The sequence below is a fragment of the Cantharellus anzutake genome, assembly GCF_015039405.1.
Source record: "Cantharellus anzutake strain C23 chromosome Unknown EI90scaffold_26, whole genome shotgun sequence".
NCBI lineage: Eukaryota > Fungi > Basidiomycota > Agaricomycetes > Cantharellales > Hydnaceae > Cantharellus > Cantharellus anzutake.
This window is the reverse complement of record NW_024066976.1, coordinates 567,641-590,876: the sequence shown is the minus strand read 5'-3', so window position 1 is coordinate 590,876 and position 23,236 is coordinate 567,641. Positions and strand designations below refer to the sequence as shown.

Here is a 23,236-nt window from a genome sequence, read left to right as displayed (position 1 = left end):
CCAAACCCCGCTCCATCAATCATACACAGGAATGAGAAATGCCTTTCCCCCTCTTGGCAATGCAGTGCAAGTGAGGCCCTTTTATTTGTTGTTTTCCTTTATTTCCTCACCATTTCTGCAAACCCACCACCCCAACCAATCAAATTTTGTCTGTAATTCCTTTGTAAGTTTGTAAAACAGTGTTCCCCATGTTACCATGAATTTTTTGGATTTTATTTTATAGAGAGCACCTGGCTTTTATGTTTCTATCTTGTTATTCTATGTTGTCCCATGTTGCCGTGAATTTTCTGGATTTTATTTTATATAAAATTTATTTTCCTTTGTTGTCCCACATTGCCGCAATTTTTTCAGATTTTATTTTAAGCAGGACACCTTGGTTTTATTTTTTTTTGGATGTTTCTGCTTGATGTTGTGCCATGTTGCCGTGAATTTTTTACCTTATATGGAACCCTTCATTTGATTCTGCTCCGCATTTTAATTATCCGATTTTATTTACCCATTTATTTTACATGCTAATAGCGAAATACAAAGAAAAAGAGAGAACAGTACTACTGTTTATAGTACATGCCAATTTCGAAAACCTAACTAATATAACACCACTATTACTATTATTACCTAATGGTATATGCTAATCAGCGAAAAAGAATAACTAACAGAACTGCTACTACTATTATTATTATTATTTAATAACTAATTAGCGAAAACAACAAAAAAAAAAAAACTAATACAACAACAACAAACAACTACTATTTTTATTTTATTGTTATTATTTTATTACTATTTACGATTATTTATCTACTTTTATTTACCTATCTACCTATTTTATCTATTTATCTACCTATTTTACATGCCAAAGTCACATGGGAACAAAAAAGAGTTGCTCCCATGGGGGGTTTGAACCGGTTTTGAGTGGGGGTATTAGTACTTTTTCGCATATGTCTGTGCGCAAAAAAAGTTGTGGGAGGTTTAACTCATTACTCACGTGAATTTCAAACATATACACGTGATTCTTTACATAAATCTATCATATCTCTCTCAGTTCTCATCCGTTTCTCGTCGGGTTTTGTTCCATGGGTGCGTCTCAATGTCCTCTACATGTTGTATTATTAGTCCGACTCGTCATTCGGCGATCCTGAGGAGATTACAGCGATTTATCGCATTCCCATGCACAAACTGTAGAGTAATCTATTATATCTCGCTTGATACTTTACCAAATGTTTTATAGATTTGCGTACTAATTTATATATTATCAACGCAAGTTTTTGACATTTTTTCATATTTTTCTTAACATGCGGTGAGGCACTGGAAGACGTTTCCCACGCACAGACCACGCGCAGAGCAGACACTACATTCGTATCTCTGTCAGTTCTTATTCGTTTCGCTTCGGGTTTGTTTTAACGGGCGCGTGTTAATGCTATTTACAATTATTATTATTGCCCCGGCTCATTATTGCACAATTTTGAGGGTGGCAAGTGAAGTTTAATAGAATAATTTATTATATCTCGCTTGATACTGAACCAAATGTCCTGTAATTTTTCGAATCATTTTATATACTATTAACGCAAGTACAGAATATTTTTACATATTTTTAAAACATCTGTAGGGTGCTGGGGATCGTTTCCCACGCACAGATAATGCGCAGACCTGACACTGCAATCGTATCTCTGTCAGTTCTTATTCGTTTCTCTTCGGGTTTTTTTCAACGGGCGCCTGTCAATGCCCTCTACAATGTGTATTATTACCTTAACCTGATATCTTGCGATCTTGAGGGTGCCAAGTGACATTTAATGGAATAATTTATCATATCTCGCTTGATACTGCACCAACTGTCCTGAAAATTTGCATGCTACTCTAAATATTATTACCGCAAGTACTTAATATTTTTACATATTTTTAAAACACCTGTGAGGTGCTGGAGAACGTTTCCCACTCACAGATCACCCGCGGAGCTGACACTGGATTGGTATCTCTGTCAGTTCTTCACCGATTCTCGTCGGGTTTGCTGCAATGGGCCCGTAATAACATTCTATGCATTTGGTATTATTAGTGCAAGTCGTGAATCAGCATGAGTGAGGAGGTGGAACGTTTTTTCCACAAATAAACCATGTACATAAGTTTCTCTGTCAATTTCCATTTGTTTTTCGTCGGGTTTCTTTTAATGGGCTTGGACTACCTTCCTGGTCATTTTCTATTATTGGTGCAAGCCGCGAATGAGCGCGTATGAGGCGGTAGGACATGTTTTTACATTTTTTCACAAAAAAACCATGTACATTCGTATCTCAGTCAATTATCATTCGTTTTTCGTCGTTGTTTTTTGTACATGCTTGTACCAACGCCCTCATTCTTTTATATTATTGGCGCACATCGCGAATGAGGGTGTATGAGGCGGTGGGATGTTTTTTCACATTTTTTCACACAAAAACACATGTACATTCGTATCTCTGTCAAATCTTGTTCGTTTTTCGTCAAGTTTTTTTCAATGAGCTCGTTCAAACAGCCTCTCTATACCGTATTATTAACTTTAGTCATCAAACAGCCTGTATGAGGCCGTGGACACTTTTCCCACACTCAAAACACGCGCTGGCATGGGCCACACCCCATATCTCTCTCAGTTTTCAACCGTTTTGCATGGGGTTTTTTGCAATGGGTTCATGCCAACGTCCTCTCCATTCGATATTATTGTCTCACCACAGGTTATCCAGCACAATGGCAAGATGCCACCAACAGGCTTGAGCGCGGGAAAAGCTTATATAATTAACTCTCAAACAATACATTCAACCTGACTTCATTATAGATATATAATATTATATAATAATAATCATTATGAGATTGAACAATACATTCAACCTCACTTCATTATGAGACTAGAGACCTTAAACCCGTGGGGTGCTCGTTCCTCGCACACCCACACGTTCTTTGGTCTCTAGCTCCAGAAAACATGCAAGCCTCATTTTCAAGCACGGAACCGAAAATTGCTCACGTGACAATTCAATTGAAAATGGCTGTAATATCATATCCATAGGCATCCTTCCATAATGAGAAGGCTGTAGCTGGGACCCGGGGCACTGTTCAATTTAAAAAAAAACCGGGCCAAGTAGCAATTTGATGGGCATTGTCACATGACCCCCTCTCCAGGAATTTCACCCTACATCCCAAGAATCGATCAGATGGTGTGCCAGATGGGTTGGTGCCACAATTGTTACCAAGGGCACTGGGAGATACATCAGGATGGAATCCTAGCTGTGGGGCAGCTTCTCCTTCCACAGTTTCGTCGTGCTTCTGTGCCTAGGACTCATCAGAATATACAATATTCACACCGCTGGATGGGTAGCTACTTTGATCTGCTTGTGAAGCCACTAGTGTATTGATTAACTTTAGGAGTTTAAGAGAGCAAGGAATTGTACCATACCTCAAACTGAATCTGGACATCTTTTTGCATACTTATCATTCCTATATGGACTTGAATCGCTTGCGAAGCCTACATCCAGGTAAATCACATTTAGCATATCGTGTATGCTTTGTAGAGGGTTAGCTACTTGAAAGGCCATCAAGGCATCACGTATCCTCTCTCCAGCCAGGCAAACATCCCCTTCGATTTTGTCGCGATTTTCCCAGAGGCAGGCAGGGTTTTTGTCTAGATATGATTGCGATGGTGCGGTGGTCGCAGCGATTTCACTGAAATGGTCAGATTGTCCCGACCCTGAGAAGCAGCTGGAGGCGTAAATGTTAGAGATGGGCGGAAACGGACGACTCCTGAGTGGAATCGGAGACTTAGCGTGGAGGGACCTTGGCCTCAGCGACTCAAGCGGAGCGCTGTGCCATTGCTGTTTGTCCATTTGGTCCTTAATTTCACAGTAGGTGAGCAGGAAGTCTCTTGGGGGCATTTCAGGTCGATTTCGGACTGAAAACAGACGAGTATGTACAAGCGCCGATATATAAGGAAGGGGCAAAAGCACAAGGAGAAACAAAGGGTAACTGAATCGGAACGAAGACGTCCGAACGGGAACAAAGGGTTAGAGGGAGCGGAGCGGTACCGAAGGTCATAGGGCAAGACCTGTGATACATCCGAAAGGAGGTAGAGTGGGCGAGGCCCAGAGGGGCAGGAGGATGAGGGGAAGTGGGGGTGATGACTAACTGGCTAGAATAGAAAGAAGCAGTAGTCCAAATAGGGATGAGGGGGAATTGCGAGAAATACATTACAAACGGCGAGAGTGCCGGAGGCGGGGTTGGAAGTCCGAGGAATATTGGCAATGGTGTTCACGTAGTATGAGGTCACCAATGCAATGGACTAAGACCGAGGTGGAGTCAAAGTCCGAGGTATGGACTATGACGGAGGCTCGGAGTAAGGTACGAACGGTGTCCGGGTGTGAAGTACGGAACAGCGGTGGATGGTCGTAACTTGGCGGAAGGGTGGTGGAGGAATGAGAGAGGGGAAGGTAAGGAAGAGTAGTCAGGTCCGAAGGTGGATATCGGAACGGACGGAGATAGCGTAGGGGATGACGGGAGGGTGGAGGTGTGGTGAGGGGGGAGCGGAGTTGTAGGAAGGGTGGCGAGTAGGGAGATGTTCGGTCCGAGATGAGTATCGGAACGGACGGAGAAGGGGTCGGAGAGGTAAGAGGAGGGGTGTGTTGCCGAGACCGAAGGTGAGTATCGGAAAGGCAGCGGTAGGTTATGACTCCGGAGGTGAAGAGGGTGGAGGTCCGGAAGTCGGGTCGGGGTCGGGTATGCACGGATATGACAGTAAACATACGTTGATACAGCCTCGATGGCTCTAGAAATCCCGTGAGGAACAGGATTTTTGGCACCATATTGTTTGAGAGGCTCCAATATTGAGTGAACAAAGAATTTGATGCTGTTCTGGAGCTGATGAATCGCCTCGGCGTTTGCTCCGACTCTCTATGACACCCAAGGTTGTGAGTATGATGTTCCCATTAACCCGCTTTGGCAGAACGCACCTCTAATTGGCTAACAACTTCAAGCAAACCACCAATCACACTTTTGAGGCCAGGAACAGGGACACCATCTAGGCTCGCATGCACGACATGAAGCACGCTCAGAACACCTTTCCGGATGGATCCGGCACCTGTGCCACCCCCGATGCCTCCCTTGGCATCTCCCCTGGTGTTGACTGCAGGAGACGGCAAGCGTGAAGCGGAAGGCGCCCTCGAAGCTTGATGATCTTTCCACGATTTGGGTCTCTTTGAGAACATCCCCTTGATCCCCTTAGCCAAAGACATGCCGGGTAAGTTTCCACCCTTATTGTCTCCCTTGGAGCCTGCGCTGGTGTCGTCCGACGGCGCGAAAGAAGGCACCCCCGAAGCTTGGCAACTTTCCAATGTTTTGGCATCCTTGGAGAATTTCCCCATAATTTTCTTTACCAAAGACAGGCATGATAAACTTTTGCCTCCCTTGGCGCTTCCCCTGATATCGTCCGACAGAGGCTCGAGAGAAGGCACCCCTGAAGGTCGGTGACCCTGCAATGATTTGGCTTTCTTCGGTAAATTTTCCATAATTTTCTCAGCAAGTGGCGGCGGTTGAGCAAGACTAAACAGTTCAACACATCGCTGGATCGTGAAGTAGGTGCACAGCCTTGACATCCTCTAATACCCACACAACAAGCGCCCCTTCTGTCAGTCAGTACGAGAGGCCAGAATGCGTGCGTTCGGGATAACTCAACACATTGCAACTCGGGTTTCATGGACGGACGGTTAATGAATGGGGAATCGTCATCAATGACGTTATCTCTCTGTGCAGACTGGAATACCAGGCCTGTCCACTGACATCGATCAATTTGGTGACTCCGAAGTGTGATAGAAACGAGGCAGTCAGATGTTGGGGTGGGAGAGCGACCAGGCTTGTCAGGAGCAGGAAGCAGGAGACAATCATCGACAGACCTGGGGCGATCTTGCTCCTAATCACCACACCGTCCACAACCACTATTACTCTTCAACCACCGGCCCGGGAGTCTTCAAGCTTCATATGAAAGGTCCCTCGCAAGGACTCTCCAATAACAAAGGCTTGGAAGTACCACGAACAGCATGCAAGCTTTCCATACTCGGATGAAGCTTCGTGCCAGACGCGCGTTGGAGTGTCTGCAATAGACTCGCAAAGTGTTCGTGACAGCAGCAAGAGTATCTTATGTGAAATAACTGCAACCGGAGTAGGGAAGGCAGCGTGAAGGAGAATGTTAAGAGATGGTCATATATAAACCCTCTGTACCACAAGCCACTCCGGATGTCGGCACAGAGAATGCGATGAATTCCAGAGGAATCGGAACTTTTGAGCAGACTGATCCATCCGAACGGCTTCCAGGTCCAAGCGCACAAGACAACACAGAGCCAAAATTCGGAGAATAGTATTTGAAACAGACTAAAACAGCTAGAAACCACTTCGGTGCACATTTGCCTGTGCACCGGTCCCATGGCTGGACTGTAAGTTTGCATGGACGGACTATTGATACCAAGGACATCCCCCGAGTATTAACATTTGAGTCATTCTCACCCACCAAGGGGACAGAGCCCTGGCGCCAGGTCAATGATTCCGATCATTAGCATCGAGCTTAAAGGACACCTTGATGCGACATTTGATGTGTAGAGCTGCCAGATTCTGAGAAGATGGCCCCCGAGACTCACCGAATCGGCAGTCTTTTTTCCTTCGATAACTTCAAACCCGGTTGCCAGGGTGTGGGTGAACCTAGATAGCGCGTGTAAGTGGGCAGGACTCGGGCCACACGCATGCACAGATGGATATGCTAGTGCTGATGTCTGAGATGGATCCCAACCGTTCTTCCAGCTAATTTTCGGGACGGTCCAGCTGGTTTGTAAGCCGCCTGGTGTTCATGAGTGACAATGTAGATTGAGCCCCTCGTATTGGAGACAGGACCGGAGCACGGCCTGCTATAGTGAGTAAAATAAAACCAAGAACATGGCAGACACAGGAATCTACGAGCTCCTTTAAATTAGGGTCGACATCCGGAACAAAAGCACACAAAGGGGCTAGACCCATGTATATTTGCAGGGGTTGAAACAGCGTTAGCTGAGCAACTGCTGCCATTGCGCAAGACCCGGGCTGTTGTCTTCTTCACAAGATGGTCAGTTGTGTGTGTGTGAGCTCTGGATATTTAACGTGCACGTGCAGGCTGCCCGAATGAGGCGCCAAGGGCACCCATCAAAAGATCAAAAATTATGTACAAGAGGGGAAGTAAAACATATGGATGCGTGGGTTCGGAGCGCCTAGGGTACTCGTACACCGTTTCCGGGGGGGAGTATACATTTTGGATTTGTTGGCAACGGATGCCGGCTCCGAGCCTTGTTGGCCAGACGCGTAAGCGTGCCTCTTGATGCGTTGGAGAACCGCGGCGAAACGGGTTAGTTGAAACGGCTCCTGGGAATGTTGGCCAGACGACTCCTTCGTGCCTCTTGGTCCTTTGGAGAACCGCGCTTCGGTAACGCAGGCGGGGGCAATAACCGTTAGGCGCGGAGCCGCGTGTATTGCGAACCACTCAGTGCTTTCGTAAGAGAAGGAAGGGAGATAGACTTGTGCCCATGGTCTCTCGACTACTGTGAGCAAGAAGGTAGGAAAGTGGAAGGTGATGGAAGAAGGCGGCACAGAACGGTGCAAAAGGCCAACGCAGGATAACGGGTCGTGTAAGTGCCATCCACGTCGTTATCCATCGCGGCAAAGGAGAACCTCTTAGACCCAAAACCAGCAGCCACATTGGGCATACTGGGGGAGCCTCTAGACCACGGCAAGGTGGGTTCTCGTCCTAGAGGAGATGGTCAGTTGTAGGAAACACTTGATAGCTTCAAACTCGTGGCAATGGAGAAAGGCAATTGCCTAGCCACAGTAACACCATCACGCCGCAATATCATACAGATACGTTCAAACAGCAATATTTCATGAGCAAAATGTTCCATAACGCGCCTTTTGAAGTGACCGGCCCCCCGCTTGCGAGCATGATGAGCATCTCCAAATGGAGTATCCTACGATCAGCTGGTTAGGAGTATGCAGGGATACGTAGGGTGGGCGTGAAGCCTGGAGCTGGGAGTCCGACGCTAATATATTTCCCAGGCTACTCCGGTTCCGAAAAGGGCATTGACCTTCCGTGAGCGCGATATCGTGAAATACCATACTTGCACGCGCAGGCGTTGACCCAACACGAATCATTGAGAATATCAATTTGAAGTGACGAAGTACGAGTCAGAGCCATACAGTAACACAGACTTGATCGGCTAAAATTGGCACCCGCCAACGTGAAGTGCTCCACGGCTGAAGGGACGCCACCATTAACGGCGCTTGCCGAGCCGACAGAACCGCGGATGAACGTTTCCGCGGTGGGATAGTATGTATTTTGTTGGTGGTCTTTTGGGGTATTGTCATTGGAGGTACTCAGGGACCAGCTTAGCATCGCTCCCTTGATCGACCATGGATTGCATTTCGCATTGAACCCGTCAAATCTCATATATTCGAAGTGAGGCTGTCACGACTATTCCCCAATGTTCACTCAATTGACGGAGCTCCTTCGATGAGAATGCTTAAAGAAGATGTATGGCGGCTTGATGCGCTTAGTCATCCGTCCCTACCGCACCTAGACAAGCCATCATGTCTGCAACAGCGTATGAGCATACTTCCAAGGTCGAAGTGGTCATCGAACGACGTAATGCCCATCTCCTTACTCGTGATGAAGAAACACGTGCAAAGCTTGGATATAAGCAAGAGTTCAAGCGTGCCTTCACCATGTTTGAGACATTCGGGCTCGTTTTTTCCATCATTGGGCTATTTCCAAGTATCGCCTCTGTCTTGGTCTATGCCATTCCAAATGGTGGTGCGGTGTCGATGGTGTGGGGGTGGCTCGTCGCTTCGCTGTTCCTGATGACAATTGCGCTGGCTATGGCTGAGCTGGCAAGCGCAGCTCCCACCTCTGGCGGTGTGAGTTTTTGCTCCTAACGCGTGGACCATGATACTAGTAGCACTGGATTTTCCAACAATTGCTTACCTGGGGATTCACTACAGCTTTATTTCTGGGCTCATCACTACGCCTCTCCTAAATGGAGAAACTTGTTTGCTTGGATTGTCGGCTGTACGTGTCTTATCTTTCCCCCAACACAAGGGTTCCTCGTTCGCTGACAATAGTTGTTCCCGAACAGATGCTAATACAGTTGGTACCATAGCCAGCGTGGCGTCAATTGACTGGGGTTGTGCCGTCCAAATTATGGCGGCTGCGACAATCGGTTCGCCTCACTTATCTTTCTCGCCTACGACAAGTCAGACCTTGTGGGTGATCCGTATTTCGTATTTCTGAGCTAGTGACGCTTAGTTTCCCAGTGCTGTGTATCTTGCTATCGTTCTGTCTCACGCTGTTGTCTGCTGGTCGGTTTCAATTTCTCTTATCCTTATCGTCCATCGTTGCAACTCAATGGAACATTTTTCCGAAAGTCTTGGAACAGCGGTGCTAGCTCGCCTACAGAATATTTATACGTTTCTCAATATTGCGTAGGTCTTCTCAGTTGGTCAGCCCGACAATGTCAACTTATCCTTCATCATCGACAGTCTCTGTTTGGCAATCATCATTGTCATTCCTGCCGTGACTCCAAAGGAATATCACAATACCGCATCGTACGCCCTAGGCAACTTCACGAATCGTACGTAATTGGTTCTGCGCCTGTACCATAATCGGAACCATGTCACTTATCAGTTCTCTGTATATCCCAGTGAACGGCTGGCCAAATGGCTTTGCTTTCTTCCTTTCATGGATGTCACCTGTTTGGACAATCTGTATGTGCTACTTTAGAAGGCCCAACGCTCCGTAGTACGATAAATCACTTGCAGGCTCGTTCGATTCCAGTGTGCACATTAGCGAAGAAGCGTTAAGTCGAAACAACTCTGCTCTCTAACTCGTACCCACATGTTTTGATCCATAGAACAAACGCAGCAACCGCCGTACCTTGGAGTATCGTCCTCGCCACCGGCGTTGGTGGCATCCTCGGCGCTGCAATCCTCATCGTCCTCAGTTTCTTCATGGGTACGGACATGGAATCCATTGTGAACGATCCAATAGGCCAACCAATGGCGACCATTTTATTTAACTCGCTGGGAAGGAAGGCTACGCTTTCCCTCTGGGCGATTGTGGTTATTGTACAGTATATGATGGGAAGCAGTATGGTAAGCATTAGCATGATCGGAAAGTGAACCTTTTCTCATTTGAAGGGTAAATGTCCAGCTTTTGGCTTCTTCGCGTCAGGCTTTTGCATTCTCTCGAGATGGGGCTCTCCCCTTCTCCAGGTATCTCTATCGGATGAATTCATTCACAGGGACACCAGTAAACAGTGGGACTCCGACCCTGATTGAACCATCGATTCTGTAATCTGATTCATCTCCTTCTAGCTGTTTGGTTCTCGGGCATTGGAGCGGCTCTCCTGGGGTTACTTTCGTTTGCGGGTCCTGCCGCCATTAGCGCCATTTTTTCCATCTCTGTGATGGGGCTCTATATCGCGGTGAGTTGTTATCGCTTTTTTGAGACAATGCGACCGACTGTTCGACTAACTACTCACCGTTCAACCATCCCATCAGTACTCGGTTCCGATTATGTGCCGATTCGCTTTCCGCGGTTCGGTGGGCAGATGTAGTTTATTCAGTCCAATACCCTACTTGCCCATTATCCTTTACGGCTTTCGTCATCAGGGCCTCCCGATAGCCATTGTCGCTGTACACTTCATGGCGTTCATCAATGTCATCTTCCTTTTCCCAAGCACGCCTCACCCAGGTGCCAATGACATGAACTATTGTAAGTTTACACTCCTCTTTTCCGCCCCTCCGTGGTCCTAATATGAAATACGACAACGAAAACAGCCGTTGTCGTGATGGGAAGTGTTCTGATCTTTTCCCTCCCATGGTACTACTTCCCAGCGTACGGTGGCGTGAACTGGTTTCGAGGACCAATACCAACTATAAACCCCCAATACATCGGCAGTGAAGCGGAGAATCCTGACACCAGGCAATCTGATGCTGCGTCAGAGAAGAAAGTCGACACGTGAGTGCGAGCACACAATGAATCCGTCTAGAAGCGAATCTTTGGGTATTTTACTTGGAACTCAAGCTGCTTAGTTCTTTGCGATCATATCGTTTTCCCAAGAACTTCGACTCGACATTTAGGCCACATCCCTTCGTCCGCTGCATCCGACGTTCTTGTGTCATGCGCAGTGTTGTCGTTCATGTTTCCACTCATTGGATGGTAGTGCTTTCCATTGTATTAGTTTACCCATCTCGCTACTCCGTTTCCAAGTTGCTAAACCACATCGAGACTTCGCCGCCGATTTGGATTTGACTGCCCCAAGTATTAATGACCCCCAACCAAGATGAGTGACACATCAGGGTAGCTTTCGAAGTTGCTTCCAACGAATGCTCAGCCTGTTGACTTGATAGCCTCTTTAATACCCTGGGAAAACCCCGTTTTTGGGCGGCTGGCACCTAGATGACCATTCTTCCTATATCGGATATCTCATAGCCATGCTTACCCCGGGATGAAACGGAGCCCCCCGCAAAGATTCTCTAACCAGTGATGGCGAGTCGGAAGTGCAACAAACTATACTGGCCGCAGCTCTGTGGCACACGCGTTGGAGTGTCATGCGGTCGATGGGCTCGCAAGGGGTGTTGGTGACACCAGAAAGAGTACTTATCTTATGCTAGAAGTAGGCAAAGGTGCCACGGAGGGCAATGTGGGGAGGCTAATATATATGCCTCTTCCCCATTCACGTCTACAATCCACTCCGGATTTCAGCACGGAGAATGCGATGAATGCCACCGGCATTGAGGCTTTGTACAGCCTCTATCTGGGTGATTTCCAATTATCAGGAACGCCAGTTTTGAATGCTCGATATCATGAAAAGCCCATGGATTCAAGAATACAAAATGACACCGAGCTAACATTCGGAAGACAATATTTGAAACACACTGAACCAATTAAAAACCACTCCAGTGCAGCCAACTCGTACATTTGCGTGTACCCCGATCCCATGGCTGAATGGTAGGGCTGGACGGTGGACCATTGAGACCGGGTCCTTCCAAGACAGATGTCCCCGATAGTGAGTCGGTGACGACAAGGACGTCCCGAGTATTGACGTAGATTTCATACTCACCCACCAAGGGAGCAGAGCCCTGGCGCCAAGCCCCAACAGTTCGTGACTGATTCCAATCATTGGCATCGAGCTTGAAATGAACTCTGATACGGTATCTGGTGCACTTGCGATAGAGATAAACGGATGGATTCGCATTGACTTGAACTGGAATGTCATGAGTTGTTGGGGATCTGTTGTTCAATGTCGTGTCAATGGTTGAATGCCCCGTAGAGATGCCAGTTTCTGAGAAGATGGTCCTGAGGCTCACCGAATCGGCAGTCGTCTTTCCTTCGATGACTTCGAACCCAGTTGCCAGGGTGTGTGTGAACCTAGATAGCGCAGGTAAGCAGGCAGAACTGGGTCACACGGGCCATAAGTACTGACGGCTGAAATGAGTCCTGATCGTTCTTCCAGCTCTGAACAAGTACCCATTCATGCGAAATGGCATAAACGTTGGCGACACGATACATGGTTTCGGGAGGATCCCGCTGGTGGTAAATCTGGTATTCATGAGTGCCAATGTAGATTGGGGCACTCGCATTGGAAATGTGACAGGGGTGCGCCCTATTGGCCAAGAACATACGGATCGCGGGGATTTACGTGCTGCCTTTTACGCTCGACATACGGAGCAAAAGCACGCAAAGGAACGAGGATCTACTAAAGCCATGGATTCCCGCAGTGGTCGAAATAGTGTCAGTTGAAGCATCGCTACCATCACAAAGGCCCGAATTGTTGGCTTCCTCACAAGGTGATTGGCTAGCAGGGATCTTCCTCTGGAGCTCCGCTCCACCTCCGGATACGTCTCCAGCCTTCTGTCAGATGACCTGGATCCACGTTGAGCTTCATCCGACCTCCCATCCTCAGCCTGCCTCTGACACATACCAGGCTGCATGATCAAAGCAGCAGCAGTCCCACTTTCCATACATGTTTGTGAAGGGAGTGATGGCCAACCAGTCTTTATGATGTTATCATATACAATGTGAAATGAAGCCAGTTTGTTGACCCAGTTAGCCCCAATGATCATTGAATGCATCCATTGCGGGATTGAGACGGGAATTTGGACTTATTTGTACTGTAAATATAAACAAACACTTTTCATCCCGAAGTCCTCTCTTTATTTATTCAAACTGTGAAGACCCTTTTCTAACGGCGACAACAATTCAGTAAAAATCCGCATTCATGAACCGGGGGTTGGCTCCAGCCTCGTCACGAAGTCATAGCGGCTGGAGTCCTGCCCACCTGATCAGGGCTCAAGTAAGGACTCGGAGGATGCTTACGCATCCTTGCCACCTCTTCAGCATCTGGCCAAAACTCGATCTCAAGCTCAACAATTCTGTCCCAAACAACCTTTATCCTCCTCCCGGTTTCCAAAATGGGGTCGATTTCCAAATCATCCACAAGCTCCGCTAATTTGTCGACAAACTTGATGAATTCCTTGTTGGACCAGTTTCTTGCAAAGTCCTTCACCGCCCGCTGTGCATTGCTGTCCTTCCCATCCTCCTTATCTTGTCCTAATATGCCACTCGCAACAAAGCTCCAGGAGTCAAGGTAGAGCTATAAATGCATCTCACATGCATCTCCCCGTGAACTGTATATTACACTCACCTTCTCCATCGCCCAAAGGAAGACAAGACCTTCCTCAAGACTTCCCCAGCTATCCACACGAGCCATCTCAGCAAGATAGTTCCTCGTTGCAGCCCGCTCCTTCCACCCTTCAATCTGCAATCCATACTTCTGTGCGGACTTCTGAAAGAAGTCGGCCTCTTGTACGATATTTTGCAACGAAAAGGATAACAGGGACAAGATCCGCTGATTGTTCGTTTCCTGAACGCTGCCTATCTTGTGCTGTGACAAAAATGGGATCTTTGTGATCAAACCCCCGATGAAACGAGGGTAACCATGCGCCGCATAAATGCGATCTTGTGAAAGCCAGAAAGAAAGTAAATCACTGTCGATCGTTCCTTTTCGCGCAGCGTCCAAAAATGGATGCTTGGTGGCCTCCTCGTATTTCTTCTTATCGGATGTTGCCAACAAGTATTCTGTCAGCCGCTTTGTCGATGTGAGTATTTGGGTCCACTGCACATCACTGCACCTTTACCTGGTTTCCCATATCGAGCAAACCCAAATATCGTGTCTGGATCAAGATTGAAATTCGTCCCGATGAAACGATCGCATCGCTTGTGATGGCAGGTCGATCACGCGCATGAAGTTGGAAATCGTCATTACGTCATTTTCGTGAACAATTTCGAATCACAAAACAAGAGAGAAGGGTTGAAGAGGTACTGGCTGAAGAGGCGTGGGTACGAAACGAAACGTGTGCTGTACATGTGCAAAAAGGCGCAAAGAGTAGTTGCCTGAAACGGTGATAATCGAATAAGGTTTAGGTGTCTAAAACTATCCGATCAAAAGGGAGGCGTCATGAGCCCAAGGCCAACAAGGGGGAACGAGGTTCACCCTCTCTTCCTCCTACTTGGCTTTCTGAGACTCCTCTTCGCCCGGCTTGCTGGGGGCACCCGACGCGAAACGGAAGTATTCTCCTGCACCATCGGAGCCAACCTCATGAACGAGCGTCAGGCGCTGCATCTCGGTGAGGAAGTTCTCCCATTTGTGATTTCTCTTGCTGCGGTTTTTACGTCCCAGGCGGTCCAGCCAACTTATCTTGTTGAGGAGGATGTCTTGGGATAGGAAATAGGCCAAGTGAGCCATCGGTGGCAAACAAGTGATGGGCAGAATCCTCACATGCAAAAGCGACAACAATGATAACACCAAAAGAGAACAACCACACTCGAACGAGGGTGACCACGTCAACCCAACTGCGGTGATGTTGAATATCGATCAACTCCTAAAGTAGATAGCTTACCGTTGAGGATGAGCTCCAGCGAGCCAACCGAACGCCGCGAATACAGTAGCAAGGATATCCACACCCAGAACAGCACCAACCAGCTGCCAAGATGGCCACACGAACCCAGCATCACCACCTTGGCTCAGGCGTGTGCTACAATAAATTTATTAGCCCCAAGGGTCACCTCGTGTTTAGAGAAATGAAATGCACATGAAGATCACCCAGGATTCAGTAAGTGCAACCTCCAGGAACAATACTTCTTGCATGCTAGTGACAGGAACAGGTGAGTGCGAACCTATCAACGAGTTCGTAGATCACTTACTTTCCGAAATTCTGGATGATGCCTCCCCTACGCAGGAGCGTAGTGGCGCGCGCGAGCCAAGTACCAGCAGCAAGTAATAGACCTGTAAGTCATACCAGAAGTAAGCTTCCAAGTGCCAACCACCCCATAACGAAGAATTACCCATGATAGTGCTCACTATCCAGACCTTAGGCAACTGCCACTCCACAGGAATCTTGGCAACTAGAAGGGGAAACTGTCGGTAAACCACTAGAGTGGATAGTTTCAAGAACGTACAAGGGGCGTTATCATCTAGGGTGATCAAGAGCGAGATCAGCAAAGCCTGGCATACAGCACAACTCATAATCGCCGACTCACAAGCAATGGCAATAGTAGCAACACTATTTCAAACGGGCGACATTAGCGAGAGGAGCGGGAAAATCCCGAATCGACTTACTCAGCGAAAATGGCCAAAAAGACGATAAGGTCGACCCGGATAGTCTCATTAAGAATGATCATCGCGAGCATCTGAAAGACGGAGGATATGATCAGCACAATCGCCATTCCCCTTTAAAAACGGAAATATACGCCAGGCCACTCACCAGGTACACTTCCAAGTGGATACAAAGAGCAATACGATAGACGATATATGCTTTCATGCGATGGAATATCTGACGAGCGACCTTGATGGATGTAATAACTAACATCCACTGTCAGAACATTCAACGGGCAGAAACGTAGAAATTCAGGACGCACTGGAGCTAAGACCTTCATCAAGGAATACCACCGCAGCAGCGCTACGAGCAGCATCACTAGCGCCCTCCACCGCAATACCGCAATCTGCCTTCTTCAAACTGGGAGCATCGTCTATTGAGGACAGAACCCATTAGCTCTAATGTCATCTCGATGTTTCGAAGGTTCATCTACGTACTAACGCCCTATTCAGGCACAAGAATCAACAAATCAGTCATCCAAGTCGCGAACTGTGAGCATCTTGGACCTACATCACCAGTCATAGCTACCAAGTGGCCACGCTGCTGCAAGAATTCCACGACCTGGTACTTGTGCTCGGGGTAGACCTCAGCGAAACCATCGGCAGCCTCGATGAAATCACGAATGTCAGAACCAGTCATGTTTCCGCCAATGAGACGCTCGGAATCATAAATGTTCGTTCCAAGACCGAGTTGACGAGCCAATTCCTATGTAGGATTTCAACAAGTAGTTACATTAATCACAAAATAAAGCCATCCAATAAGAAATGGGTTGACGCACCTTTCCGATGGCGACGGCATCACCAGTCAGCATTTTAATGCCAATGCCCAAATTCATGGCCTCTCCAATCGTCTATCAAGCGGAAACAGTCTTAGATTCAGACTGTCAGTCTCCCAAGCTCAGTATACTCGCCTTAGCAGTGTCGCCACGTGGAGGGTCCGACATGGACCTTTAAAACAACGAGGCCCTCTATCAGCTAATTCACCCAGCGCAGCGCGAATCGCAGCTGGAAAACGCAAGAACTGGGACTCACATAATGCCCAAAAGCTCCCAGTCCTTTCCTTCCTCCTTGATCGCAACTCCCAAACTCCTATACCCCTTCTTCGCAAACTCTTGCGCCTTATCCCTATAACCTCCCTCCACCTGAGGATCAAATTTCTTCAGCTTCAAAATTGCGTTCGGTGCACCCTTAGCCGCCGTGAATTTCCGCCCATCTCGCTCAACCTCAGCTGTGATTCGCTTCGAGACAGGATCGAAGGGGTTGAATTTGTGCGTTATCCAACCTCCACGAAGAATCTCTTGAGCTCCGGGGTAATCTTTGTATGTGGTAGTTCATCAGCTCAGAGGAATTGGCGAAAAAAGAGCAACAAGACGAACCCTTGAGAGTTTGAATGGTAACCTTGTCAATGGGATCGAGTGTCTTAACGTTGTGGGACGACGCAAGAACAGCGACAGCCATAAGCCAATCCCTGTCAATACCATCCGCGACATACGGCTCATTCAAAGAAAGCTTATTAGCCGTCAGCGTACCCGTCTTGTCCCTAAATATGATCACACGAATTGTCAGACTGAATTCGTGGAAGTGTTGTAGACGCAACACACGTGCACAACATGTCGACGCCAGCAAGAGACTCGATTGAAGTAAGCCTTTGAACGATACACTTCTTTCGTGCGAGATAGGCCGCACCGACCGCCAAAGTCGTCGTTGTAACACAGGGCAAACCCACAGGTACACCAATAATCTATAACAGGCACCATATCTCCTGATTAGTAACCCAACTGACAAGACTCTGGTTGTAATCGAAAGAGATAAGGCTCACCAAAAAAATCAGTGCGTATACCAAAAGGTTGTTATCCTTTGGTTGAGCAATCCCCAGGTGACGGAAGAAACCCCCAATCCACACCGCAAAAATGAAAAATATGACAAGAATCAAAAGAGCAGTACCGATACCACCGAGCACAATCTGGAAGTGGCCTTTTTCGTTCGCATCTACCGGAGGAAGAAACGACGAGCGGATGAGGAAGGATGTAGAAAATACGGGAAGGGAAACGCGTACTCATAACAAGAGCCGCCGTCTTTCCGACGAAAGATTGCGAAGCAGAGGCACTGACGACCGCGTACGCCTTGCCGCGCTTCACACCACAAGTCTGAAATGGCCGTTCATTGTCATCCTTCAAGCTGCACCCGCTCAAGAAAAAAGAAAAACTCACATAGTATGCAATTTCGCCCGCGTACTTATCAACCGCCAAACTCTCTCCCGTTATTGCGCTCTGATCTACGCTAATGATGCTAGGCCCTTTATCAACCTCCTCATAGTCATCATCTCCAACTTCGGTCCCTTCGGAAGCACTGCTCGGTGACTCCTTCAAGCGAACTTGACGCGGACTCTGGGTCTTAGATTTAGCCTTGTATTGGTCCCTATGTTCATAATCTGCAAGGATCTGTCGAGAGGCGCGTCAACAGCCTGAAGTTAGCGACACTGCGAAAGTGCATTACTCTAGCATCTGCTGGAATGGTGTGACCCTCTTGAAGAATAATCTATATGGAGTTAAGTATGAATGGCGCATACTAAAAGCGAGAGTGAGACACTCGCGATATCGCCGATCACCAATTCACGCGCTTCTACCTCTTGCTCTCTGCCATCTCGGAGAACCTACGATCGAGTTAGAACTCTGACTAGACAGGCAACAGAAGCAGAATCGCGGCTGCAAGTACGCACGAGAGCCTTTAATGCGATTCCAGCCTTGAGCTTTTCGACAATGTCACCTGCTTGCTTCTCTTGATACCACCCAACAACGGCGTTCAGGAACAGGATACCGATCTAAACCCATATCGGATCAGATTTTATCATTGCAACCACGTGTGCGATAAGAAAAGAGCTTACGATAACACCTGATTCCCAGCGGCGAGAAGACGAATGTATTGATTAGCCAAGGTTGTGATGACAGGCCATCGGCATCGGTATCGGCATGGAGCCACCGAACCCGTGCGAGCTTATTTTTGAAATTAACTCACCGAAGTCAATCCAGTCACGCAAACCAGCTGAAAGAATGACGGCAATTTCCATCACGTAGAGAATGGGACCACGGAAGTAGGATATGAATTTGAGGATTTGGTTCTCATGCGCACTTCATCGTTGGAAATGCAGGTCGTGGAAGCAGAGCGTCAATGTGGGATCGGTGCATTTGAAGCGAATGCGGTTTTGGCGACACAGGTCATGAGTGGCGTCGGTCCAATATCGGAGGGATGAGGCCAGGAATGAGATATCCGTGTTGTGCAGATGGCGCGTGTACGTGGGAAGGAAGCGTACCTTTCAAGTTCGTTGTACCCAAACCCTTCCCGATGAGATGGCACTTCAGCTTCGGGCAACCCTGTGGTGATGTCTGTCTCAGTCCACTCCGGAGGTGCCTACACGCCAGGTGACCGTTTGGATGAAATGCAGGAGGGATGAGATGCACGAAAACGCATGGGATGGCGAAAGGGAGCTTTGTCACACACCTCCCTCTCAATTGTACTCTCCAGCTTGACCACCTTCCATGGTGCATACCAAAGCCGTTTGTACCGGCCTTCCTCCCCGCTGTCACCATCTCCTCGCCTGGCCTTAGCCTTGGCGGCTTCGTCCTCGACGAAACGGAGGAGGATTTCGTACTCCTCCCCATTTGCGTATTCTGAACGAATTATCTCAGCGAGGGCCCACAGATCGATGGCGTATGGAGCAAATTGGAAGGATTTACTCACTGTCTACTTCCTGGTCTCGCTTCAGCTCAAGCGTTGGGCTGCCTTCTTCTATGTCCGGCCTCGCTGCCTGTTTCCGATGTGTGAGGATGTTGCTCATCGTAGGTTGCCCAACTCGTAATGTTATCTTGCAAGCCTACGAGGGTAGGAGCAGGGTATATCTTTCGGGGAGGGGTAAGGAAGGGGTGGAAGTGTGGGTGAGGGAGTTCCGGTAGGAAGACGTGGAATTTTGGGAGCCGGACCGAGGTTTGGTATTTAAAGCAGTCCAGGTTGAATGCCGTGTTCTCTGACGTTTTGCTCAGGTCATTGAAAAGAGCGCCATTGACAAAGATCGAACTGAGAAATCCAGACGAGTTTAAAATTAGATATGAGTGCGCTCGCTGTCAAGCCGGATATCTCCATAGTTGGGCTATCTCCCGGCCACTGTACCCGGTTTAACCGTTTCCGCCACGGTCCCGAGACACTTCCGCGAACGGATAAGCTTGTCAGCGAACACAATGTCATCACTGAGGTGCTGCAGCTACACCAACCTAAGGCGTACTGACCTCGCCCAGATGAGAGACCGGCATATTACTGTGCAACTAAACGGATGCCTGATGGCCGAGAATCTCGGTAAAAGAACATGGCTGTTAATCTCCCAAATGGCCAATCACTATCAGCGCATGCCGTCATTTTCCCATGCTGATTTTAAGTTGCCATGAGGTAAGTTTTGAATGCCGGAACGTTGTTTCGGACTCGGGATGTCTGCGCCTTTCCGGGGGCTTGTCCTTATGGAGTTGGGAATATCCATGGGGTTTAGTGGATGGACTGAACCTGGCCTCTATCGCATAACACAACAAAGAATTCAGGGTGTAAATGAACCCTGCCCTTGCAAGTATCGGTGCGGCGTGGGGAAACAGACACACGCCCAATATTCACACAGGCTCACACATGACCACATGACAACTCCTGCTTTTTGCTAGCACTGGGTAAGAGTCTGGCACTGGGCCTTGCACTATGTGCGCAGTGTCTCCGCTTATCTCTGTCCGGTACCGATGGTTGGACATAAATGTCACCCTTTTTATTCGTACCTGCTGGGCTTGATTCGCAATTAATGTGTCACACCCTGCGTCTTCCGCCGGCTTGACCACGGGGGACTCATATATACGATAAAGATGATTCTCCTCTGTTATATTTGTTGGACCCCACTCTTGATTCTTAGCGGTCGTGCACAACACGACCCCTCCCCTCGACTTTTCGCCCAGTGCTTACAGCTTCCCACATTCCAAAGCCAAGCCCCCAGTTTCGCATGTTTTCGTACAGCGGACATTACTATTGGCGTTGGCGCTTTAAGTCCCGTCGACTCGGTGAGTTGTGAACGTATTCTGCCGCGCGTTCCGAGCCCGGTGGTCTCCTCAAGGTTGCCAAGGAGTTTGGGTGTCCTTGGGCTTGACATGACATCCGCTGTCCGAGTCTGCATGCGCTCCAGAATGACGTTCAAGAGATATCGCTGTACGACATCGTGGTCATCGCAATTCTAACGATACTGGATGCTGCGGATACGTTACCTGCGCTGCATCATATAACGAAGTAAGCACAGAACCCTTCGTCTGATTGAAGCTTCCATAAATTAAACGTCGGAGAGGGAATTCGGTAGTTCCAAGGATGGCACGCTTTTCACAGGGAATAGTAGCCTTGAGCCTCTTCCAGTCAAGCCCATCAGGGGACCACGGTTCCTTAGTAGGACAATGAGATTAACAAACCTCTCCACTTCGATCAATATGCGAGACGGCCCAAACAGGTCCGAAAAGTGACACGCTCACGAAAAGGCCGGAGTTTTATGTTAGGAATAGGGGTCTAGCTAGGTTAATATCAACCAATCAACCCCCACGGAAACTTTCCAAGATACTCAAATGTGGATTTCATGTGCCATCACACTTGATCTTTGGCCTGCCAGGCGACCCTGAAGGCTAGGGTCCATCATGCGAGTCGTGACCGGCAAGTCAAATTCAAAACAATCATACTATGGACTTGATCCTGTCAATATCCGCTCGCGAAGGCTCTGAAGCCAAGTTCACAACTTAATAAGGCTTGGCACCGAACCATCGCAGAACTGGAGTATATCTTTTCACGTTACTATCTGACCACCGACAGCGTAAACAGTGTAAAGGCACAACATAGGAGAGAACGAGGTGGAAGGACAGGAAAGAAAGATAAGCTGTTCTACCGGGAAATTTTAATTACCGCTGCGAGAAGGCGCAATGAAGGTAGGCCCTCATTGAGCAAGATTCCTGCAGATAGGCCGCGCATCTGCGTGTCAAAAGAAACTCGGAAAGGAGAGCATAAAAAGATAAAGAGGTGTGAATTCTGGTCGGCTCAACTGCATGCACCAGGGACATATATATTGATGCATAAGTTTCGAAGAGACAACAGTGTAGAGGTACAGCTTGGACAAGGATGAAAAGATATGCACCCGGAAAAATACACTGCCGTCGTGGGAGAATAGCAACGGAGCTCGAGAAATCGGGAAGAAGTTGTTCTTGCATGAAAGTTACAGGACTCCCAGTTGGGAAGAACGGAATCCTTTTTTTTTTGAGCAATTGCTTCCCATGCATGAAAACATCAAAAGAAACAATGTAAAAAAAAAAATTAAGAAGAAAACGTACAAGGGTCAACTGGCAAAACCAGTATCAAACTCCCGTCCCGCGCGTTCGACTAGCCACTTCAAATGGCCAACATAGGCCTTTGTAAATAGGTAGCCGACACTCCCGATGTAGTGGCATAATATGTACAAACAAGTTAGCGCATTGTCAGCAGTGCAGTCGTGAGACTGGCGGGCGTGACGCGCAAGAAAAATGGTCCGAGCGGAACAATCTATTTCGGGAACGTAGACATCCCTCGCCAATGTCCAACTCACATCAAGATCATGCCAAGGCCGATGTTCCATACTCCCAATTAGTTCCTGGCATCCATACGCCGCACAGGCGATATTGAACTCTGGCGCAGCGGCATATTCCCACCTCCTCAATTTCGCCTAAACCCGAGTCATCTGGCCTACGTTTCAATGCGCCGTTTGGGGAATTGAGGGCGAAAGCAGCACGTGTGGTTCGGTCACGCTCAAAATCGCGTTGAAAAGGCCGTTTAACTTGAAGGCGCCCCATTCCTTCCAGAACGGAGGCTCCGGTCCTGGCTCACCGTCGCTTCTATGCCGCAAGAAGTCGGCATACAGAAGCCTAGGCTTTTGAATCTACGCCAGGAACTGACCCCCGATGGAGTATTTGTTCTTCTGCGTGATCCAGTGAGTTTCTGACTGCAAGCACTCTGCTTACATGACCCGGTACGTTCGACGAGATAGATTCCTCTTATACCTACTTCTCCCTGAATTATCCCCGCTAGTCATCTCTTTAGTGAGTTCACAAGCTATTATCAGCGTCAGTCGATCCTGAGGGCCCCTTGTATCAGCCGAGGAGCCTAGGAACGAAAACGGATTATACTTCGTCTTCAGATGAGACGCTCTCTGAAAGAGCAGTTAGATGTCGACCTTTTCTAGAAGTAGGCATATACTACCACTTGAAGTCCGAAATAGGATTCAGCGTCGTCGCTCGGTTGTCAGCCAAGGAGGATTTCGAAGCAGGGTAGGCCCCAATATTTGAGAGTTGATTATCCCTGGCGGGCCATCTCATGGTCTCCATACGGAGACCTTTAATCGCATCAGATCCTAACCATTTTCACTCAGTCTGGTTGATGCCCTTGATAGCTTGAGCTTGATTCCTGGGGCAACTTGTCGGTGCGAT

General features: G+C 48.0%; 8 protein-coding genes across 8 annotated transcripts; 2 read left to right on the top strand and 6 right to left on the bottom strand.

Moving 5' to 3' along the window:
- Nucleotides 1-4,305: 4,305 nt before the first annotated feature.
- Nucleotides 4,306-5,597, bottom strand: EI90DRAFT_3124271 (uncharacterized protein; the record flags this gene model as incomplete). Its single annotated transcript, XM_039063697.1, has 2 exons — nt 4,306-4,896; nt 4,956-5,597. The coding sequence occupies 2 exons, from the start codon at nt 5,595-5,597 to the stop codon at nt 4,306-4,308; spliced, it is 1,233 nt and encodes a 410-aa protein (XP_038915588.1).
- EI90DRAFT_3060075 (uncharacterized protein) lies at nt 5,565-6,489 on the bottom strand. Its single transcript, XM_039060472.1, has 2 exons — nt 5,678-6,489; nt 5,565-5,600 (listed from the first exon to the last, which is right to left on the bottom strand). The coding sequence occupies exon 1, from the start codon at nt 6,441-6,443 to the stop codon at nt 5,976-5,978; it is 468 nt and encodes a 155-aa protein (XP_038915587.1). The 5' UTR covers nt 6,444-6,489; the 3' UTR covers nt 5,565-5,600; nt 5,678-5,975.
- A 1,012-nt stretch (nt 6,490-7,501) lies between these two features.
- On the bottom strand, nt 7,502-7,871 carry EI90DRAFT_3060071 (uncharacterized protein; the record flags this gene model as incomplete). The annotated part of the gene is made up of 2 exons (XM_039060471.1): nt 7,502-7,737; nt 7,811-7,871. The coding sequence occupies 2 exons, from the start codon at nt 7,869-7,871 to the stop codon at nt 7,502-7,504; spliced, it is 297 nt and encodes a 98-aa protein (XP_038915586.1).
- Nucleotides 7,872-8,164: 293 nt separating this feature from the next.
- Nucleotides 8,165-11,354, top strand: EI90DRAFT_3060062 (amino acid/polyamine transporter I). Its single transcript, XM_039060470.1, has 15 exons — nt 8,165-8,470; nt 8,528-8,928; nt 9,013-9,079; nt 9,147-9,273; nt 9,325-9,369; nt 9,436-9,492; nt 9,550-9,641; nt 9,712-9,778; nt 9,921-10,161; nt 10,220-10,325; nt 10,384-10,493; nt 10,570-10,783; nt 10,849-11,177; nt 11,231-11,242; nt 11,274-11,354. Exons 2-13 carry the CDS (start codon nt 8,602-8,604, stop codon nt 11,031-11,033), a joined length of 1,638 nt encoding a protein of 545 aa, XP_038915585.1. The 5' UTR covers nt 8,165-8,470; nt 8,528-8,601; the 3' UTR covers nt 11,034-11,177; nt 11,231-11,242; nt 11,274-11,354.
- Nucleotides 11,355-11,854: 500 nt separating this feature from the next.
- EI90DRAFT_3060057 (uncharacterized protein) lies at nt 11,855-13,033 on the bottom strand. The gene is made up of 5 exons (XM_039060469.1): nt 12,996-13,033; nt 12,859-12,937; nt 12,498-12,770; nt 12,382-12,442; nt 11,855-12,304 (listed from the first exon to the last, which is right to left on the bottom strand). The coding sequence occupies exons 3-5, from the start codon at nt 12,652-12,654 to the stop codon at nt 11,959-11,961; spliced, it is 564 nt and encodes a 187-aa protein (XP_038915584.1). The 5' UTR covers nt 12,655-12,770; nt 12,859-12,937; nt 12,996-13,033; the 3' UTR covers nt 11,855-11,958.
- A 286-nt stretch (nt 13,034-13,319) lies between these two features.
- EI90DRAFT_2921810 (heme oxygenase-like protein) lies at nt 13,320-14,159 on the bottom strand (the record flags this gene model as incomplete). Its single annotated transcript, XM_039054784.1, has 2 exons — nt 13,320-13,667; nt 13,719-14,159. Coding segments are annotated over 2 exons (789 nt in total), but the record flags the coding sequence as incomplete, so codon positions are not given.
- A 279-nt stretch (nt 14,160-14,438) lies between these two features.
- Nucleotides 14,439-19,696, bottom strand: EI90DRAFT_1140111 (plasma-membrane proton-e). Its single transcript, XM_039051538.1, has 29 exons — nt 19,467-19,696; nt 19,227-19,396; nt 19,039-19,136; nt 18,744-18,856; nt 18,613-18,620; nt 18,448-18,549; nt 18,322-18,381; nt 18,225-18,266; nt 17,939-18,169; nt 17,785-17,875; nt 17,548-17,717; nt 17,330-17,469; nt 17,105-17,268; nt 16,761-17,043; nt 16,640-16,676; nt 16,508-16,579; nt 16,240-16,434; nt 16,167-16,173; nt 15,992-16,102; nt 15,838-15,935; nt 15,693-15,763; nt 15,614-15,636; nt 15,533-15,547; nt 15,419-15,478; nt 15,278-15,359; nt 15,166-15,222; nt 14,974-15,108; nt 14,853-14,926; nt 14,439-14,788 (listed from the first exon to the last, which is right to left on the bottom strand). The coding sequence occupies exons 1-29, from the start codon at nt 19,561-19,563 to the stop codon at nt 14,580-14,582; spliced, it is 3,015 nt and encodes a 1,004-aa protein (XP_038915582.1). The 5' UTR covers nt 19,564-19,696; the 3' UTR covers nt 14,439-14,579.
- A 710-nt stretch (nt 19,697-20,406) lies between these two features.
- On the top strand, nt 20,407-21,672 carry EI90DRAFT_3060052 (uncharacterized protein). Its single transcript, XM_039060468.1, has one exon. The coding sequence runs from the start codon at nt 20,618-20,620 to the stop codon at nt 20,981-20,983; it is 366 nt and encodes a 121-aa protein (XP_038915581.1). The 5' UTR covers nt 20,407-20,617; the 3' UTR covers nt 20,984-21,672.
- The last annotated feature ends 1,564 nt before the right edge of the window (nt 21,673-23,236 follow it).

Coding starts and splice junctions, on each gene's coding strand:
- EI90DRAFT_3060052 (XM_039060468.1), top strand. CDS start 20,618: ATGATTCTCCTCTGTTATATTTGTTGGACCCCACTCTTGATTCTTAGC.
- EI90DRAFT_1140111 (XM_039051538.1), bottom strand. CDS start 19,563: ATGAGCAACATCCTCACACATCGGAAACAGGCAGCGAGGCCGGACATA. Junction 17,269..17,329: donor GGCGTCGACATGTTGTGCAC/GTGTGTTGCGTC, acceptor GATCATATTTAG/GGACAAGACGGGTACGCTGA. Junction 14,789..14,852: donor CATTGTTGTCGCTTTTGCAT/GTGAGGATTCTG, acceptor TCCTATCCCAAG/ACATCCTCCTCAACAAGATA.
- EI90DRAFT_3060062 (XM_039060470.1), top strand. CDS start 8,602: ATGTCTGCAACAGCGTATGAGCATACTTCCAAGGTCGAAGTGGTCATC. Junction 8,929..9,012: donor CAGCTCCCACCTCTGGCGGT/GTGAGTTTTTGC, acceptor GATTCACTACAG/CTTTATTTCTGGGCTCATCA. Junction 10,162..10,219: donor ATATGATGGGAAGCAGTATG/GTAAGCATTAGC, acceptor GTAAATGTCCAG/CTTTTGGCTTCTTCGCGTCA.
- EI90DRAFT_3060075 (XM_039060472.1), bottom strand. CDS start 6,443: ATGCAAACTTACAGTCCAGCCATGGGACCGGTGCACAGGCAAATGTGC.
- EI90DRAFT_3060057 (XM_039060469.1), bottom strand. CDS start 12,654: ATGCGAGTGCCCCAATCTACATTGGCACTCATGAATACCAGATTTACC. Junction 12,443..12,497: donor GATCAGGACTCATTTCAGCC/GTCAGTACTTAT, acceptor TGCGCTATCTAG/GTTCACACACACCCTGGCAA. Junction 12,305..12,381: donor GAAAGACGACTGCCGATTCG/GTGAGCCTCAGG, acceptor ATTGAACAACAG/ATCCCCAACAACTCATGACA.